The following is a 19,987-nucleotide window of genomic DNA, read 5'->3' on the forward strand; positions in this document are numbered from 1 at the left end:
TTTCTGTGTGCAGAGCAGTACCAGTGTTTAACACTACACAAAAAATAATAATGTACAAAAATCAATGTTGGTGCTAATTGAAAATGATCACAGCCATATTTTTTTTTAAAAAAAAAACCTTCTTAGCATGTAATTTATTTATTTATTTTTTAATCTTGTTTTTTTTACTTTTTTAATCTAAAGACATAGTGGCATCACGACAAAAAACTAGCATTTAAAGAGTTAAGCTTCTGAAAATTAATGAATAATTGATATTCATGATTAGAAGAGATGTTGGTTAAAATGAATTCAATGAAAGTAGAAAATAATAACAGTGAAGATCATTTTTTTAAAGCTTGATTTTGAAAAGCACATTTTGTTCACAGAGCAATAGGAGTGTCTGCAATTTTTGAGTGGGCCCTTAGAGTTAATGAAATTTCATATAGATATATTTTTTATAACTATATTTCTTTCTAACATATGAAAGAAATAAAAAACATTTCTTTCTAACTATATTACTATATTTCTTTATCTTGTTAAATTCATCTTTTTTTCTTGCAAACTGCCTTTTGTTACACTGTAATGATTTTTTTTAGAACAAACTCTTGTTGTTTGGGTTTGTTTTCTGAAGTTTGCACACATTGTCTCTGTGACCTCAAAGGGCCCAGGAAGATTGATGAGTGAGGGGGCCGTGCTGAAACTCCAGTTCTGGAATTTTAGTGAGGTGAGGTGTGTTTTACTTTCTAGTTATCTTCAATACACAGGCTACTTCATTTATAGCTAATCAATTAATGTGTAACAGCAAAAGTGAGGTTATGTATACAAAATGCAAAACCAGTATGCACACATCTGTGTGCAGCTGTTGTGCAGGTTTCCATATGTTTTTGTATACCTCATTTTGTTGTGCTGGTGTCTCTCAAAAATCACTGAATAAACAATATGAACAAATGAATTTAAAAAGTTGGTCAAATGATTATCTTGTATCGTTGGCAAGACAGGTTTAATGAAATTTCACATACATAACTTATATTTTGTATATCCATCCTTACCATGTTGCATTCATGTTTTGTCTTCAAAATGTTACTCTGTAATTTATTTTCTGTAAAAAATAAAAAAAAAAACAAATAAAAGAAGAAGAAGTTATTTCAGTAATATTATTTCAGTAATACTAGCAACTGGATGTTAAAAATTACCATTAAATATGAGTATATGTCTTTTTTCTTTTCAAAAAAAAGTAAATAAAAAAAATCTATAATTCTAATATAAAAGCTGATGATTAAAAAGTCTGCTAATCTGAGTAAATAGGAGCACATCTTTTTCCTTTTTAAAAATAAAATTATTTACAGTAATTTTACCATAACAATAGTGTTAAAATTCTAGTGATTTTTAATAAATATGAGTATTTCTTTTTCACTTTAAAAAATAAAAGCAAAAAATAAATAGAGAAATAAAACTATATTTAAGTAATTCTAATATAACAATTGAGTGTAAAAATTCTACTGATTTGAGTAAATATGAGTACATGTCTTTTTTTCCTTTTAAATGGCGTGAAAACGTCAGTCAGCTGAGTCTTATTATCGGGCTAATTAAATGTATGGCTTGTTTGAAATCTACAAATTACATGCCTTACTGGGGGCACCTGAACGCATCACTTCCACGCAGGCTGCATTGAAGCTTTAATTTCTCGAGGAGCAGCTCCCCCAGGAGGACACAGCGGGAGCTGCAGGAACTAGCTTTATGAAACCCTGGTTGTTTTGCAGTGTCCTGGTATGAAGCGCTGCTGACTGACTGTGGAACCTGACTGCGTTATGAGCGGATCTGAGCTCGTGCTGGTTACAGGTGAAATACTTACTTGTTTTGAGCTAAATACTACAAGTTAAGCTCAATACAAACTGCAAAAACCGGCATCTTTTGATATTTAATCCCGTCTGCTAGGCTTCGGACCTTTCCGACAGTTCTTGGTAAACCCCAGCTGGACTGCAGCACAGGTGATGTTTGGGGGAAACTAGCGGTCAGTGTTAAATGTCCATCGTGGGACAGACAGACTTATGGGGAATATTCTGTCCCTAAGGGCTTGAAGCTGGTCGGACTGGGAGAGGGGATCGATGTTCTCATCAGGGAGGTGCCAGTCAGTTACATCAAGACTCAGCAAATCATTGCGGAGATTTGGCAAACACTTCACCCAAAGGTAAAAGTGATGGAAAGTACAGTTACTCAAGTACTGTACTTAAGTGCGACTTTGAGGTACTTGTAGGCTACTTTACTTGAGTCCATTCTCTTCGTGCCACTTCATACTTCACACTCCATTACATCTCAGAGGGAAATACTGGTTTTACTTCACTACATTTATCTGACAGCTTTTATTACAAATTAAATTTTTGCATAAAAACATAAGAATCTATAAAATATGATGTTTTGTTATTCATTGAACTACCCAGTAGTTTAAACAAGTACACCTGAAACAGTTAGTTGATAAACCTTTTGACACCTGGAGCAACATCACTTTTCTTGTGCTGCTTTAAAACACCTCTCCTCACAAATACTGAAACCTCTGAGCCCTGATAACCTTCAAAAATATGGGAAAAATAAACAACCAATAACTTGGTGAGAAATGTTCCACAAATTGAAAAAAAAGTATATATAAATTTTAATTTCTTATACTATATATACTTATATATTTCTTTTCTTATACTTTCTAATTTCTTGCTGATTTTTGGGTCATTCTTTCATTGGTCATTGCTTTCTTTCCATGCATTTGGAGGAAATCCAGCCAATTTGTTCTGGTTTCAATAGGTTGATCGATTAGCCGATTGACAGAAAATTAATGGGCAACTAAGTTATTTTTAATATTTTGAGTGGGGGGGGGGGGTTATACATAAAGGTAATATTCCCAATTATACTTACTTCCTTTTACTTGAGTAACATTTTTAATGCAGGACTCTTGCAGAGTGTTTTTAGTGTAATAGAGGTACTTTTACTTGAAAAGAACTGTATACTTTCTCCACTATTGAAAATATATTAAAGTCAAGACAGCCATTTGATTTTAGAAATACTGATAAATAGGAAGTTCCTCTCATCCAGGGAATTTTCAGCAGTTACCAAAATTTAAGCCTCACTGTGAGGGAGGAGGTTTGGAAGGAGAGGTGTACGATCATGTGCAGTGGTCAGAATGCATCAGTTTATGAACTTTACTTTTTATGCAAAGGTTTATTTTCCAAAACTCAAGAACTGCAATTAAACAGAGAAAGAAACTGTTCTTACAAGCACTGCTGCTCCATGTGATGATCCTGACAGGGTGTGTAGGTGTAAACAGGAAGTGAACAGATGAGCTCAATCAGGTTCATCAGCAGTGAACACAGAGTGAACGGAACCAATCAGTGCTGAGGAAAGGGGAGGAAAGGAAGTGAGGAAAAGAGGTGTCAAGATAAAGGAAAAGGGAATCTTTGATGCAATCTATTTCTTTTTTTAAAAGATTATTTTTTCCAGAGCATTTTCCCTTTATTCATAGGACAGCTGAAGAGAGACAGGAAAGGTGGGATAGAGAGGGGGGGATGACATGCAGCAAAGGGCCACAGGCCAGGCTTGAACTCGGGCTGCTGCAGAAGCCTGAGAAATATGGGACACAACTCTACCTGGTGAGCGAGAGGTCGCCCTGTAATCAAAGTATTTCTAGCTTAATTGAAAAGAAATAAATACCTAAAAATGACATTTTATCATTTCTTTTATTGTTCAATTCCATTCATTTAAAGTATTGTACAAAAGTCTCACCTTAAACGTCGTTATTTTAGCAAGATTATAATCATATAACCATCATACATATTTATTTCACAGTTGTCTCTTTGCCAAAATACATCCAGAACATACAGGAAATATGTTTACATATTTGTATTTATAAATATAGTATTAAAAACACAAATATTTCACAACACATTGATTGTTTGAGTGAGATAGTTGTATGATTCCATGTTTCACACTAAATATTGACTTCAGTCTGAAAAAGCCATTTTGTTCGGACTTTTTGGTGTTTCAATTTCACTAAAACACAAGAAACTTGAGCTCCAGAAAAAAAAAGCGCTCAATGAGGATCCGAGGGTCACTGATCAGCAATTATGACTTAAATATGAATGCCAGAGAGAGGTCAGAGAGAGCCAGAGAGCAGTAACTAACACATCTTTGGGGTCATCAGGTGGGAACCTCCTTTCATCAGTGTTTCACCTAGTTGGTCCCACAACACCTCCAGGAGGCTAGGCAGTGAACTCTGGCGTCCCAAAGTCACTCCCCTAGTGCCAGCTCTCGCTGCTCCTATGCAGCCCAAACAGTCCTGCTACCTTAACCCTTATGCCCTCCTCGGGCATTTTTGTACATTTTTCTCAACTTTTTTTTTTCATTTGGTGATCATTTTGGCTGTGTTACAGCTTGTGGCATGAATTTTTGTAAGAACTTTTCTTTTGTGTAAAATTTTTGAAATCCAGTGTCTTTTACTCTGTCCTTCATTCGCCCTTGATGCATTTTGCACCCTCTGGACACCTTCATGGCAAAAATGGACACGCACAGAAAAAATGCTATTAAATCATCATACATCAATATTTTTTTCTGCTTTTTTTTTTTCAGAAATCACTTAAACAACTTAAGACTTGCTCAAAACTACCAAACATTCAATCATTTTTAGGATTTTAACCCTTTAAATGCCAGTTTAATTATTTGAATTACTAATGATTTATTACAAAAAAATATTTTTTTTCTATATAATAAATAGTAGGGGGATGGGACTTTGGTGGTGATTAGAGTCTTGGATGTGTCAAAGATTAGCAACAAAATTGATTTGATTGCATTAGTATTTTTTCTGTAGCACCAGGTACTCCCTCTGGACACCTTCGTGGCCAAAAATGGCTCATTGACTTCCATTATAAACACATTTTTTAATCTCACTGCCATTACAGTATAAAATCATGCATTCTGTAATGTCAGCATTTCATTTTGAAGAAAAGTAGTGATATTTGACATTTTTACCGTATTCCACAGATTCAGCTGTTTTCCCATTGTAGGCCGATGCATGAAATTCTTGTATTTTTGCCATTAGATTACATTATATTATGGAGCCATGTGACTACCAGGTGGCCCCAAGAGTGGGGTGGGGGGTGTGTGTGTGTGTGTGTGTGTGTGTGTGTGTGTGTGTGTGTGGATCTGTAAACACACACTGATCATTCCAGGGGTGACAAAAGGGCATCTTTTGAGGGATGTGTGTCATGTGTCTTTGAAGAGGTGCTCCTGCCTTTGCTGTACTGTACTGTACTGTACTGTACTGTACTGTACTGTACTGTACCGTAAACAAAAACAAAAATAACTGTTAGTGTGTATATGCACCTGGCTGTGAAAGCAGCCAGGTGCAAAAACCACTGCCTGCGCCAAATGTAACAAGTACATTTGCAGAGAGCACCAAGTGACATGCTGTAGCACTTGCTGGTCTCCTGCTGAAAATGAACTAAACTAAAAACACACACACACACACTCTCTCAATCCATTTATCTGTTTCTGTCACACACACACATACATCATATGTTCTGGATCCTGGATGTTTCTGTTTCAAATTTATGTTCATATTTCATATGTTCTGTTGTGTTCTCTTTTGTTGTTTAAGTTTACAAAGTTGTTGTAGTTTGCACAATAAATGTTCACACTGATGAATCAGATGATGATTTAACTTCAACTTCAACTTATTTCACAAACACACACACACAAATCACTCTTGGGGCCACCTGGTAGTCACATGGCTCCATAATATAATGTAATCTAATGGCAAAAATACAAGAATTTCATGCATCAGCCTACAATGGGAAAACAGCTGAATCTGGTGGAATACAGTAAAAATGTCAAATATCACTACTTTTCTTCAAAATGAAATGCTGACATTACAGAATGCATGATTTTATACTGTAATGGCAGTGAGATTAAAAAATGTGTTTATAATGGAAGTCAATGAGCCATTTTTGGCCACGAAGGTGTCCAGAGGGAGTACCTGGTGCTACAGAAAAAATACTAATGCAATCAAATCAATTTTGTTGCTAATCTTTCACACATCCAAGACTCTAATCACCACCAAAGTCCCATCCCCCTACTATTTATTATATGGAAAAAAAATAATTTTCTGTGATTTTTTTGTAATAAATCATTAGTAATTCAAACAATTAAACTGGCATTTAAAGCGTAAAAATCCTGAAAATGATTGAATGTTTGGTAGTTTTAAGCAAGTCTTAAGCTGTTTAAGTGATTTCTGAAAAAAAAAGCAGAAAAAAATATTGATGTATGATGATTTAATAGCATTTTTTCTGTGCGTGTCCATTTTTGCCACGAAGGTGTCCAGAGGGTAGTAAATTTAAGGAGGGCACAAGGGTTAAACAGAGCCAGGCTCAGTTTATGCAAGCTCCAGGTAGTGGCAGTACCACCTGGCTATCACAGATACAAGGCTAAGCTAAACTACTACAAAGTTCTCACAGATACAAGCTAAACTACTACAAAGCTATCACAGTTACAAGGCTAAGCTACACTAAAACATGGCTATCACAGATACAAGGCTAAGGCTAAGGCTAAGCTACGCTAGCCATGCTAGCTAGGCCAGTTATCACATGGCTATCACAGCCTACAGACAGATACCACAGGCTACCACATATACAAAGCTAAGCTAAGCTAACACATGGCTATTCTCCAGGAGGCTAAACTGAGCTAACTAAGCTAGCTAGGTTGGCTATCACAGCCCAAACAGCAATACCACCTTCAACAGACCCAGGCTCTATTTATGCAGACTCCAGGTAGTGACTGTGCTGATGCTACCTTCCTGAGCACCACAATTGCCAATATACTACAACTCACATACAAGACTCAAGCTAAGGGAAATAAGGGTGAATTGGATCAACAAACACACTTACTTGGATGGCAGCATGGTCTCACACAAAAAAGACTCAAACAGGCCACTCCCACTCCTAAATACCCTCACACTTGCAGGAGAGAGGTAGCTGATCTAGCTACAAATCCCCTACATCCCAATTCAACTGAGCAAACCTTAGCTTTCCATCCTTTCTGCTCAGCTTCTGCCTGTAAGTCTGTGTACCTCAGTTTCTTCCTTTCATAGGCTTCTTCCACTGAAGCTTCCCAAGGGACTGTTAGCTCAATGAAATAAACGATCCGTTGACTCACCGACCACAGCACTATGTCAGGCCTCAAATTAGTACAGACTATTTCCTGAGGAATAACGAGCTTTCCTCCTAAATCTACCTGCATTTCCCAATCACAAGCTCCCTCCAGGGGACCACACCCCTGCCTCCTCCCTAACTTACTGCCTCTTTGTTTCTCCCCCTCACAAACACACTGGATATCTAGACTCTTATTTTTAAAACCTCCTGAATTCACATGTCTTCTGCTCTCCTCAATACCTGCAGCTAAGCTTCTCAGCACCTGATTATGTCGCTACGTATACCGGCCCTGTGATAAACTAACTTTACAGTTTGACAAAATATGTCTTAAAGTTGCAGTACCTGAACACAATGGGCATGATGGGTTGCCATTTACCCAGAGCTTCAAGTTCTGGGGGGTTGGCAACACATCATATGTAACCCTTAACAGAAATCTAATATAAATCCAAACTCCACAGGTCCCTCCAACTAAGCTTCCTCCTCTCTACACTTTCCCAATTCAACCACTGACCCTGCTTAGCCTAAACCACTGCCTTAGCACCCCTTACAGTCTCCTCCTGTCTATGTACCTGTTCCACTACCAGTTTTCTTCTATCCTTGGGGCCTACTGTATTCCACACCAAATTGAACATCACCTACTATCTCTGCATGCCTAAGAGCAGCCTCTGCGTCCTGAACTGCCACTCTTGGATTCCATTTTCTCCCCTTGGATGGATTTGGAACCACACTCCTTACTATTACATCCTTACTCCCGGCTAACAACAACTCTCCCCTAACCTTGGTGCACTTAAATTCCTCTGTTAAGCTAGATACTGGCAGCTGAAGTGTCCCTTTCTCATACAATGCCACACTACTTAGACACCTGGGAGCGCCTAACCACTTCCTAATATATGAGCTAACCACCCTTTCCATTCTCTCCACAACAGATACTGGGACTTCATAGATTGACAGTGGCCACATTAACCTAGAAAATAACCCAAACTGCAAACACCACAACTTCAACTTTCCTGGGAGCCCTGACTCATCTCTTCTATCCAGTCCTTTATCTTTTCTAAATTGCACAACCTGCTGAACATCATTCAAATCCACATTGTACCACCTACCAAGGCTCTTCACTGACCTTTCCCTAATTGTTGGAATTTCCTCATCATCTATGATAAATTTCCTATCATTTAATTTCCCTTGACATAATGAGATACTTCCAGATTTACTTGGCTTGATTTTCATGCTGGCCCACTTGAGGTTCTTATTTACCTTCTCTAATAGCCTCTTTGTACATGGCACCGTTCTAGTGTCATGTCATCCATGTAAGCCCTAATTGGTGGAAGACACATCACATTTTGACGTCTCTCTCCACCTACAACCCACTTGAATGCCCTGATAATTACTTCCTTCGCCATTGTAAATACCAATGGCGAAATTGTGCATCCTGCCATAATACCTATCTCTAGCCTCTGCCAGTCTGTTGTGAAATCTGCTGTACTTATACATAATCTAATGTCCTGATAATATGTTTTCACTCTACACTCCAAATAAGGCTATGTGGCACCAAACCAAACGCGTTAGCCTGATCCAAAAATACTACATGCATACTAATGTATCGTACATGTTCTCTGTATTCTTTGTTTATATCTTAATAAAGAGACTGAGAAATAAATAAGTAAATATATCCTCATTCAACTTTCAACTTTGCTAAAACAACAAATCTATGGTGGCCTTATCGCAAAACAGTTCAGATAACTTGAATTCAATTCACACAATCATGAACTGAAACCATAAATATCCACCACCTGTTAGTTTTAGTTTGTAGAGTGAAAACAAAAACAGTTGCTAAAATCCTTCAAACTCCCTGATAAACTTTAGAGGTCATGACCTCAGTATCTTGTCTGGTATCTCTGGCCCTGATGGGGATTCAGTGTTGAAACATATAACTGATTACACTATCTGAGGAGGTGAATATCTCATTTTGCACTCTGTGTGTGTGTGTGTGTGTCCTAGTTTGCTGTACATCTGGGCGTAGCCAGAGGTTCCAGTGTCATTATTTTGGAGCAAACAGGGAAAAACAGCAGATACAGAGACAAGGACGTGTGCGGCTTCTGTCCTCAAAGTCACTGCTGTGTAGACGGAGGACCAGAGACACTGGACTCAGCCATTAATATGAGGGCCGTCGCCAAAGAGCTCAGACGAGCAGGGTTGGATGTGATTTATTCACGAGATGCTGGCAGGTACTTAGCTAGCAGGAAACGTTCCCACAACATTGGCCAACATTACCTAAAAGATGCAGTAATGTTTTAGAGAAAACACTTTAATCTAATGTTCAAAGAAGTTGATCATTTAAATTATGATCCAGAAAGGTTAAATGCTGACTAAGATGTGTCGTTATGACTGCAACATTCTGAGGATGTTTTGGTTATGTTGAGAGGTGACAGATCATAGAATGTTCTTTTTTTATAAAACGTTCCTACAGTCTTATATGAGAACAAAGGAAGAACATTTTCAAAGCAACATTCAGAACATGTTATTGAGGCCTGAGATTACAGATGTTCTTTTATTAAAATGTAATGTGTTAACAAAAATAAAAGTAACTTTTTTAAATGTTTATAGAAAATGTTACCTGAACTCTAAGAACATTCTGGGAACTAACAGAAAACTACAGCTGAAAACATTATTACAGCATTGCATTGGTTGCTTTGTACCATTCTCAGAACATTTTTAGAACCAAAAATTGCTAGCTGCGTAAGCTTCTGTTCTTGGGCTGTGATTACAGACACTCAGTAATACGACGTAACACTTTCTGTGCTCCTCTCAGGTACCTGTGTGATTTTGCGTATTACTGCTCTCTGTATCACGGTCAGAGGAGAGCAGCCCTTATCCATGTGCCTTCATGTGGCAGCCTGAGCTCAGCTGACAGACTGCTTCCTCTGCTGCAGACCATCATACGCACCCTGCTGGAAAAGCTGGAGAAATCATGTGACGAGATGATGATGACTGGCCTTTCTGCAGCCAGTGGTCACAGCGAAGCAGATCTTTCACACCGCAGAAAACAGACATCATATCAGTGAATGACCAGTAACTGTGGCCTCAGAGAGAAAGAAATATAGCAAACAGTCAAATTTCTCATTCATTTATTTATTCAAAATTTCAGGAAAAAAAGAAAATACAAGAATTTCTCAGATACACATTTTGGAGATGGCATGTCAAAAATACACCATCTCAGCTCTAGGTGTGAAAAAACTTTGAGGCCTCAGATACAGAGCTTGAAAAAAGACAGAGTCTAGTGAAGGTGTTTCAGTTCTTTCTTTTCCCCAGTCAGGTAATGAACACAGAGATTTTGTGAAAGTCGTAAAAGAAACGCAGTAGACCAAGGCCCCCTCACAAGCTATAGGAATGCAAATCATAAAAACAGAGGCATGATAATGAGAAACCTCAAATTTATTATTGCAGTTTGAATGCACTGACGCATCCTCCATAAACCTGAGGTTTGCATGAAGAACATTCAGAAGAATGAAAATGATCAAGATGACTAAGTTGAATGTTGTTGTTTTTCCACTTAATTACTGTATATTTAAATTCGGTAATGCAAACAAAGCAACTACTGTGAAGCTGTAAACTTAGTCCTATCATCTTTTTCTAATCATGTTGTTTACTCCTCACCATGACTACCCGTAATCTATGCAACATCCCTGTCCTCTACATGTCCACATGTTTCTTTAAATGCTGTAGTTGTAACAGGTGTGTGATTTAATGGTAACTATTCATTCAACAGTAATTCACCTCACCACAGCTCAATGTAATGTCTACTCCCAGAAGTGAAAAGTTTGCATGTAATCCTTACATACATCCAAACCGATGAAAAATAAATGCACAGATATGTTAAGTAAGAACACAAGCTGTTTGCTTGTCAGTGGTGATTTCTGTACCAACGTGATATTCAGCAGCAGTCAGAAAAATGCTCTTTGATTCTCTTAAATCCTGCACACATAAAATGCTTCAGTAGAACCTACATTGAGCACCCAGGTTTTACAATAGAAGTTACCCATTGGCCTATTGATACTTTTTTCTATTGCTTTTGGGTTTTAATTTGAGCATGACTGTTGAAACTGTTTGACGCCACTGGCCCAGAAGCCCTTGCACTGAGACAGCACTCTCCAAGCAGCTGCTGTGAGTAGAAGTGAGGTTTTTAATGAGAAGTTTTGAGATGTAAAAGCTCCTTTTTGCCACCTTCAGGCTCAACATTTTTGATGACAATATAAGATCCACTGAGGTGACGGTTTGAACCAGCAGCATTAGTGTAAGTAGCAGTACAAACAGGGCAGAAAAGGCGTATTGAGTTTACTTACAAATGACTTAAAAGCCAGAATATGGTGGAAATTAGCCATTACTAGAGCTGAAACATCATAGCGTTCAGCAGGTAGATTTGGACAGGGGAAGTGATGGCGTTTATGTAATCACAAAGCGTTTACAGGGTTAAAAAAAAGATGAAATCTACTCCAATACTGACAAATGATTGAAATTGTCCATTTTATGGACTGAAGGTAGAAACATGTTGCTGCTTCTCGACAAAGTTTTTGTGTAAAGAATTGTTACATTCGCAGCAGTGATCTAGTATAACTGAGTGTATATTCTGTGTGTGAGTGACATCTGGATGTTTGGGTTGTGCTGTAACCTTGCAGCATTACAGGCTGCAGGCAAACAGCAAGTATATTTTTTTTCCTTGGATGTCAATAAAACATTTTTCCCTTTTTAAATATTCTCCAGGTGTACTGTTTGGGCTTCTATATAAATGCATTTTAGATGAGGAAATGACGGTTTCTGTCTTTTGAGGATTTGACATTGTAATAATAATGTTGGGAGTCAGTGGAGATGGGATATCTGATGCTGATGTTGCCTTTTCCTATATAAGGCACCCGTTCTAAGCCTTTTCACACTGTATACAGTCTAATTAAAGCATAGGATGACATCATTATGTCATATTTTGTCATATAAATGCAGGGTTTCCCACACATTAGTTTACTAGTGGTGGCCCACCACAATTAAAAATCTGCTGCTACAAATACATTGTCTATTTTTGGAGCTGGACCGTTCATTAATCAATTCATCAATAATTCAGTTATTGATTGCACCACAGTCTGGTAGCGCAGGGTGTACTCTGGGCACAGACGATGCAGCAGAACTTCAGGTGCATTTAAAGTGAAACTTAACAATTCGTTCTGCTGGTTCTACATTTTTGCATTCACTTGCAGCAGCTGCTCATCTTATCCATCGATCTGATCTGATCAGTTCCAAACAAATGGAAATTATCCACCCCGCGAGTAACAAACTGCTGCTGAGGAAAAGAAAAACTCATGGAAAGCTCCACCTGCACTGTGTTCACGGACTTGCAAAACCTCTGAATTTAGGGTCTATTTACACGACAAAGGTTCCTGATGAAACGTTAAACTTTTGTTTCGGTTAAGCCTTTCATTTGTTGTTTGTGAACCTAAAAACACAAATTTTTAACATGGGTTCTAAAATATAACCTTTTCAAAACGTCACCCCTTGTGTCACTGCGTAAACTGGCTATGCGCCAATCCTGTGAGAACAGTGACATCACGGCAGCGCTTTACATGATGTTCATATATGGTGTGTCATTACAGAGTTACACCAATAACTACCGGCCTGGCATGCGTACTACAGTGTTTTTGGTTGTTTTTGTGGATCCATGTACACAAGGATCATTTCCACAATGTTATCACATGAATGCATATTTTTTTAAAAGGCAAAGGAAAGGCTTTTCTGTTATTAGTAGGGCCGTTCTTGTCTAAACATGGCCTTAGTGAGGGGGCAGAATGATGAAAAGAGATACAAATGCATTTTTTAAAAAAAATGCCCCTAGTCAGCTACTTCCACACGTAAACTCTAATTTGGTGGGAAATACTGAAATACTGAACAGTTTTTGTTTATTCTGCAGACAACTAAACCAGAATGTAGTCAAGTTCTCTCCTTTTGTATTCTCAAAGGTATAAATTTACTTTTCGAAAGTCACTGGGCCTGAAATTGATTGGCTGAACTTCCAACACAGATATTCCATCTCCTGTCCTAGTCCGCTTTGTGAGGTTTATCTAGATCCCTGTGGGTTTTATCCAGATGATGAGGTTTCTTTACAAACTGATGAGAAAGAGTGAGATGTACTTGTTTTCCATACGCATACATATATTTAAAAAGAGTGAGGTAGATATATACTTGAAGGAAAAAAAAACCTTTGAAGTCCCCCATTCATGACACCAAAGAAAATACATACAAAAAACTCCAACTTTATACTGAATCATGGGGCATTTATACAGTGATTTAAACTGATATCACAAAAGAAAAATAAAAAAATAAATAAATAACACTCCTACAGAAAAAAAAAACTTCAGAGAGGGGAGAAAAAAAGTCACCAGGCAACATTTCAAAAAAAAAAAAAAAAAAGATGAGGAGAAATCCTTCAAAAACACTTTTGCTATTCAGCCTCCATTTTAAGACCTTTTTTTCCCACTCATGACATTGAATAGTGTTCCCTTCCCTGGACTTTAACCCATCCTGTATTTGGTTTTCAGAAGCAGTGATTATGAAGACAAACAATAAGACCTGTTCTCCCCTTTGGGGAAGTAAGCAGACGTGGCGTTATATTGCGTTTGAGAGTGTTTCAATAAAGTCATGAAGAAAAAACAAAATCGGATTTTTAATGGTTGAGAGATGGTTGGCATAATTAAGGCAAACAATGCAACCCAATTAGCCCTATTGATATAAGAGGCAAGAAATGGATGGGTTAAAATGCCAGATCTGGTGTAAAGTAAATATCTCGTACACTGACTTCAAAAGGAGGCACCGGGGAGGAAACAGGTACAGCATGTTGTCAGTGAGGGGCCAGTGGGGAGGACAGAGGGCAGGACTGGACTTCAAACAGGATGTGGGGAGGAACAGGAGTGGGGGGGTGGGGACAAGCTGAGAGAAGTAGAGGACGATGATGAGAATGTGTGGAGAAAGCAAAGCCTTTACTTTGACCTGAGATTGAGTCGCACCTAGAGGGCAACGCTAGGCGCAGTGCTAAACAACAAGTACAAAAAGGGTGCAGAAAGTACACACTCACACGTCGAGCTAAGGTGTCCATTCCAAATAATAATAATAATAATAATAATAATAATAATAATAATAATAATAATAATAATAATAATAATAATAATAATATAGACATCCACAAAACAAATACAGGAGAGAGATTTCATAAAAATAAAAGGCAATGACGAAATATAGTGTTACAGAAAACCTTTTGGGGTAACAAAAGAAAATGCTTTTATATCTAAATCATCTTACGGTTTTTGTTTTTTTTGTTTTGTTTTATGTTGTTTTTTAAACAGAGTTTGAAGATATAAGAAATGGACTGTAGTGGAGACCATAATATACCAAACCTGAAGCCTGAAGGATTTCTTTATATATATACATATACACACACACACATATATATATATATATATATATATATATATATATATATATATATATATATATATATATATATATATATATATATACTTTATATAACATCCAAAAGAGAAAAAGAATAAAATAGCAGCTTTGTTCTGTACAGACATAGAGGCAAACATTTTGAATCGTAAAAAGTTTTTTTTTTTTTAAAAAGTGACAAAACCAATGATGTGTATAAAAATGATCCTGCAGTCTAAAATACAACTGTAAGACCTTTATATGTGTTTTAAATGTAGAGAAACTAATAACTATTCTAAAAGAGACCTGCTGTGATTTAAAAGTTGTCTCTAGGCTACTAAAATCCGGTCGAACTCCTTCTCGTTTTCTGTCTCAGGTCTTTGACTCTGTCTGTCTGTTGTGGCGTATTTGGTGCTTTTTAATTTGAACAGCAGTATCACAGAGAACCATGTTGACCGCCCCCATGAAATGCACACTAAAAAAATGTCGGACAAGGTTTAAATAAATGAAAGTGGAGGAAGAGTCGTATCCTTGATTGTGAAGTTCAGTGATTTGCAGTGTGAGACTCATGATGCTTTAATTTATTGAAACAAGGACAGACTGAGGCTGTGATCTAGAGTTCAGTCACTTGTGTGCTTCCATTGGATGTTCAGGTGATGAGGGAGAAAGTATTTGTTCATCTGTTGTGGAGCAGCAGAAGGCTTTGGTCAGCCCATCACCAGCAACAGGCATGCTGGTTTTTCAAATAGTTACATGAAAATAAAGGGTTGGTTTGTGAAAAACTCATAAGACGAAAAAAGCAGCAAATCTCTGTGCATGAGGAGCTTAGTAAATAATTAAATTTGGGTTTTGTTTTTTTTTTTAAAAAACTTAAAGCAGTTACCAAATTGATTGCATATTTTCTGTTAACTGACTAATTGTTTCAACTTCAAGGTCCAGTGTCCAGCATTTAGGGGCATCTATTGGTAGAAAAGGTGTATAATATTCAGAACTGTGTTTTTATTGATGTATAATCACCTGAAAATAAGAATCCTGCTTTTGTCACAAGAGATTAAGTTGTTTAAGGGGCTGTTTACACAGCAAAAGTTCTTGCATGAAACTGAAAACTTTTGCTTCACTTTTGTCACATGACAAAAGTGTTTTGGGGACCTGAAAACGCAAACTTTTGTAACTTGGTTCCAAAGTGTAATATTTTCGAAATGCCACCCCTACTGTCACCGTGTAAATAGGCAATGCGTGGGTCCTGTGAGAGCGGTGAATCACGGCTGCACATGGTGTTCTATAATGGTGTGTCATTACATGGAAAAGATTTTTCCTGTTTTTGTAGGGCTGTTCTCATCTTAGCGTGGCTTTAGTCTACATACAAAGCGGCTCCTCTTCCACAAGAGTCTGACATTCACATTTTCACATTTTTGTGTCGGCCACCGTAGTCCTCTGACGTGCTTAGCACATAGGAGAAGTTTAAGCTCTTCAAACACAACACTAAATGCTACTAAATCCTGAACACTGGACCCTTAATTAAATTCTAACTGACATTTCAGTAATAAAAGATGAATTCTTAGTGATTGCGCCAACTGATTTGAGAAAAAAAAAGATCCTTAAATTTATTTGCTTACATTTCAGATCCTGAACAAAACCCTCCTGTTTGTATGCTGGCTTGTCTACTTGCACAGATATTTTGTGTCGTATCTCTCCTCTGAGTATCACAAGGCTTGCTAGATTTCTTCCACCCACAATGCAGACGCTGTAGATTCTGAGAAAACATTGACTGCAGGTGTGAATGCAGCCTTCTCAACAGTAACATGGTACCCTGTCCTGTGATAACCCCCCACACACAGCTGCTCCACCAGCAGCTACTAGAGAAAGTCTGAATACCACCACCACAACAGTTTTGGTATCATTTCCCAGACAGACTTATCTGAACTCTGAATCACAGCCTTCTACAAGAAGGGAGAACTGTATTAAACTGAGGAAAAAAACTTGATTTGGCAATAGTTTGGCAGATACACAATAGGCCCTCCTCTTCCATTTTGACTGGAAAATGAAACACTGCTCGTAGTCCAAACTTTCTAATGGAGGCATCCTCATGTGACACGAGCCGGTCTGCTCATGCAAACAAAGTCATTGTGATGGAAAGTCATTTAGTAATGGAGCTATACCATTTTATAGAGAGAATCCCATGTTTCGTATAAATACACACTCAGATATCCACAACATCCTCTCTGAAATCATCAGGAAAAAAGTGCTCTTCTGTTGGATTTGCTGGCAGATATGCTAAAAAAAAAGTTTTCTTGAAGTTCATGTCTAAATCTGTAAGTCAGGATACATGCCTTTATTGTTTTCCTTCTCAAAGGACTTATGTAACAAGAACTGAAATCCTGGCGGCACAGGAAGGAGTTCCCCAGTGTCGAGTCTGCGCCACCAAACTCTGAATGCTTTAGCAGGTTTCTGTACTTTCTCTCAGTTTTTACAGTTTCTGTTTGACCTTAAAGGAGTGGAGAGACATCTACTGGCACACAGTAGAAGAAAGTTGTTTCTTACCTCATCCATCCCTCCTGAAGAGACGGAGGAGAGGTTTGTGTTACCCTGTAAGAGGAGGAGGAGGAGGACAAGGAGGGGGGGGTGGTCTGATATCAGCAGGCCGACGACTGGGGCAGTGGTAACGCCCGTTCGTTCTTTCTGCCCCCGTTCATGTGTGCATAGGGTTGCATCTCGTCAAAGTTGGGCCGCAGTACCACCACAGGCCCATTTGCCGAAACTTGTCCTGAGTGCTTGTCCAAGGCTTGGCCTGAAGACGCCAAGGCTGAGGCAACCGGGCCCGGGGAGGAGGGAGACACAGGTCCCAGTAATGGAGTACTCGGGCCTTGCATGGGGGATAACTGCTGGGTAGAAGGAGGCGGCGTTCCTCCCGTACACCCCGACGACAAGGGGGCGCCGGCAGCAGAGGGCTGCCTGGTGGATGCAGGGTCCAGTGGAATGTTCTCCATGTTTTCTACCTCCATGTCCAGCTCCTCGGTGTCCGGCGGTTTGTTCTCCTCGCTGTAGAAGAAGCTCATTTCCCTGAAGGGAGGATCCAGTTCATCTTTTATGCTGCTGATGATCTCCAGGAAGGACGGACGCATCTTGGGATTATACTGCCAGCACATCCTCATCAGCTCAAACCTGCAAGTGACGGACAACAAATTAGTGATGGACAGTAGATGTTTGTGTGATTTTTTTGTACTGTGGATGTGAGAAAATCTTGCGCTAAAAAGACCATCATTTTCAAAGATACCAGCTTTATTTGACTAACTTTGACTGCTGCTCTGTATAAGCCACATATTAGCTTTGTCTGAACAATATGAAGACTATGGATTTTGTCCCCGGTCTCAGAGTGTAATAGTGCTACCTCACAGGCAGGAGGACATGAGTTATGATCACAGGAGCCCAATATTTAGAAAATGTGTATTTGTCCCCCAAATAAAAGATGAAAACAGCAGAGGACTGCGAACAAAATTAAATACATTTAAATCATAAATGAACCCTTTAAAAACTGAGATTGACATCAGTTTTCTTGTGCTGCATTCAGTTGTCTTTTACAATCATTTTAACCTTTGAAATGTTAGAAAATTGGTTTAAAACACAGGAAAAACATAATGAGCAACTTGGCAAGAAATGTCCCACAAATTGCAAAAAAAAGTAGTAAAAGGAAATTCTCTGTAAATTAGTTGAGATGGATTATTTGATATATCAAAAACTACGGTAAATTGTGCAGAAAACACCATTGATGATTCTCTTAATTACTTATTTAAAATAATGGGGAAAACAAATCATTTGATTTTTTAGCACTGTCTTGAGGTAATTTTCCCTTTATGTGCCTTTTATTCTACTTTTTATTTTTATTTTTTTATTTTTTTTATGTGTTATTTTTCATTATGTTAAGAGGCTTGTCACCCTTCCATTTAAAAAAAAAATCAAGCCAATTTACTTGGGTTCTAAAGGGTTAATACAGAAAAGGCACAAAATGTGTGTATAAAAATCACCAAAATGGAGGAAATTAATGGTAAACTATGTAGGATTTCCCAAAAAGATAAAACACAAACAAAAAAACAACAACATATGGCTTCATACAGAAGTAATCCCTCACAACCATAACTCGTGACCCCTGTAAGCGTGCTTTTCTGCAGATTCTGCCCTCTGCTTGGATTTACTTCATTTCTGTGTTCAGGTTTGTTTGTGGGTGAGGTCAGCTCAGGCTTTAGAAAAAGGAAGCCAGTCAAGTCAGGTGCCAGACCGTATGCAGCAGGCATCCAAGAGACACGGTGCCAAAAAAATATATATATAAAAATAAATAAATAAATGAGCAAAAAAATAAAATGAAATGTAGCAAGGCAAAATGGCAGACGAGAGAGAGTTAGGAGTTGGCTTTTACTTTCACTCTGGCTGGTGAGCGAGTTTTTAACAATAACAGACAGTCCTGCAGAGTACACCTGCAAGTGTTTGATGCTTACAAATGTCAGGTGGAAGAACCCCAAACCACGTTTCATGTGTCCTCCTCAATACGAAAAAATAATTTTACACCCTTGCAGCAGCCTACAACTCTTTCATTGTACATACAGGGATGTGAGTATTGTGTTAAGACAGCCTTTTCCTTTAAAAAATTAGTGGGAAGACTCTTACCAGCAGGTGGCAGGACACACCGAAACTGAAGCTCATTTTAATACTCTGGCACTATAACTCTAACACTGCATTGATCTTGAAAAAAAAAACAACTATGTAGACAGTACACTGATATAGTACTGTAAACGACACAAATTTATGGTGATACTTATACTCACTGGAATACTACAACAGTAAATGCCAAATAGGACAGATGCTTTCTTTCTTTTTACTTTTTGTAATTCATTCTGTGACCAGTAAAAAAGACAAATTATAATCAAAAAGTGTTGCATCCAGATAAACTGCCCCTGCGCTTAGTGTTCAGTGTTCTTGTACTACTGGGTGTAAATATAGTGTACTGCACATCCCTTAAGTCTGGTGGCAATAGCTCATATACACCAAAAAGGATGTGTGAAGTAACTTATACCTGCTCTTATCTCCTGGAGCTGACCTTTGACCCTTAGAGACTGTTTGGAGCATTTTTAAATGTTTGTGTAATTTTATTTAATATTGGAATTTCCAGCATAGCTGCTACAATAACTCTAAAATACACTGTGGAAACTAAATTGCTACATTCAGACTGTTAAGGTCAAAAAATGCTCCATTGAAACCCATTCAAACTGCAACTTTTGATTACACAACCATCAAAGCATAAAAACATGCATAGTATTAGTTCTGGGCTTTTGCCTTGAAATTTCTTTCTAATTTCTATTTCTACT

General features: G+C 38.0%; 2 protein-coding genes across 2 annotated transcripts in view; one reads left to right on the plus strand and one right to left on the minus strand.

Moving 5' to 3' along the window:
* Positions 1-1,787: 1,787 nt before the first annotated feature.
* Positions 1,788-10,242, plus strand: pgpep1l (pyroglutamyl-peptidase I like). Its single transcript, XM_042495987.2, has 5 exons — positions 1,788-1,818; positions 1,915-1,967; positions 2,051-2,167; positions 9,165-9,391; positions 9,976-10,242. The coding sequence occupies exons 1-5, from the start codon at positions 1,788-1,790 to the stop codon at positions 10,226-10,228; spliced, it is 681 nt and encodes a 226-aa protein (XP_042351921.2). The 3' UTR covers positions 10,229-10,242.
* Positions 10,243-10,274: 32 nt separating this feature from the next.
* igf1ra (insulin-like growth factor 1a receptor) overlaps positions 10,275-19,987 on the minus strand; it is a 109,495-nt gene continuing 99,782 nt past the window's right edge. The window contains exon 21 of the mRNA XM_042495402.2: positions 10,275-17,792. Within this exon, the coding sequence (XP_042351336.2) occupies positions 17,264-17,792 (529 nt within the window). The 3' untranslated portion in view covers positions 10,275-17,263. The remainder of the gene's footprint in view (positions 17,793-19,987) is intronic.

The sequence above is a fragment of the Plectropomus leopardus genome, chromosome 7 (genome assembly GCF_026936395.1).
Source record: "Plectropomus leopardus strain MGB_pleo_1.0 chromosome 7, ASM2693639v1, whole genome shotgun sequence".
Taxonomy (NCBI): Eukaryota; Metazoa; Chordata; class Actinopteri; order Perciformes; family Serranidae; genus Plectropomus; species Plectropomus leopardus.

Bases quoted from the DNA above. Each gene is read 5' to 3' on its own strand.
- pgpep1l (XM_042495987.2), top strand. From the start codon at position 1,788: ATGAGCGGATCTGAGCTCGTGCTGGTTACAG. The intron at 1,819-1,914 runs GTGAAATACTTA...CCCGTCTGCTAG, and splicing joins TGAGCTCGTGCTGGTTACAG to GCTTCGGACCTTTCCGACAG. The intron at 9,392-9,975 runs GTACTTAGCTAG...TGCTCCTCTCAG, and splicing joins TATTCACGAGATGCTGGCAG to GTACCTGTGTGATTTTGCGT.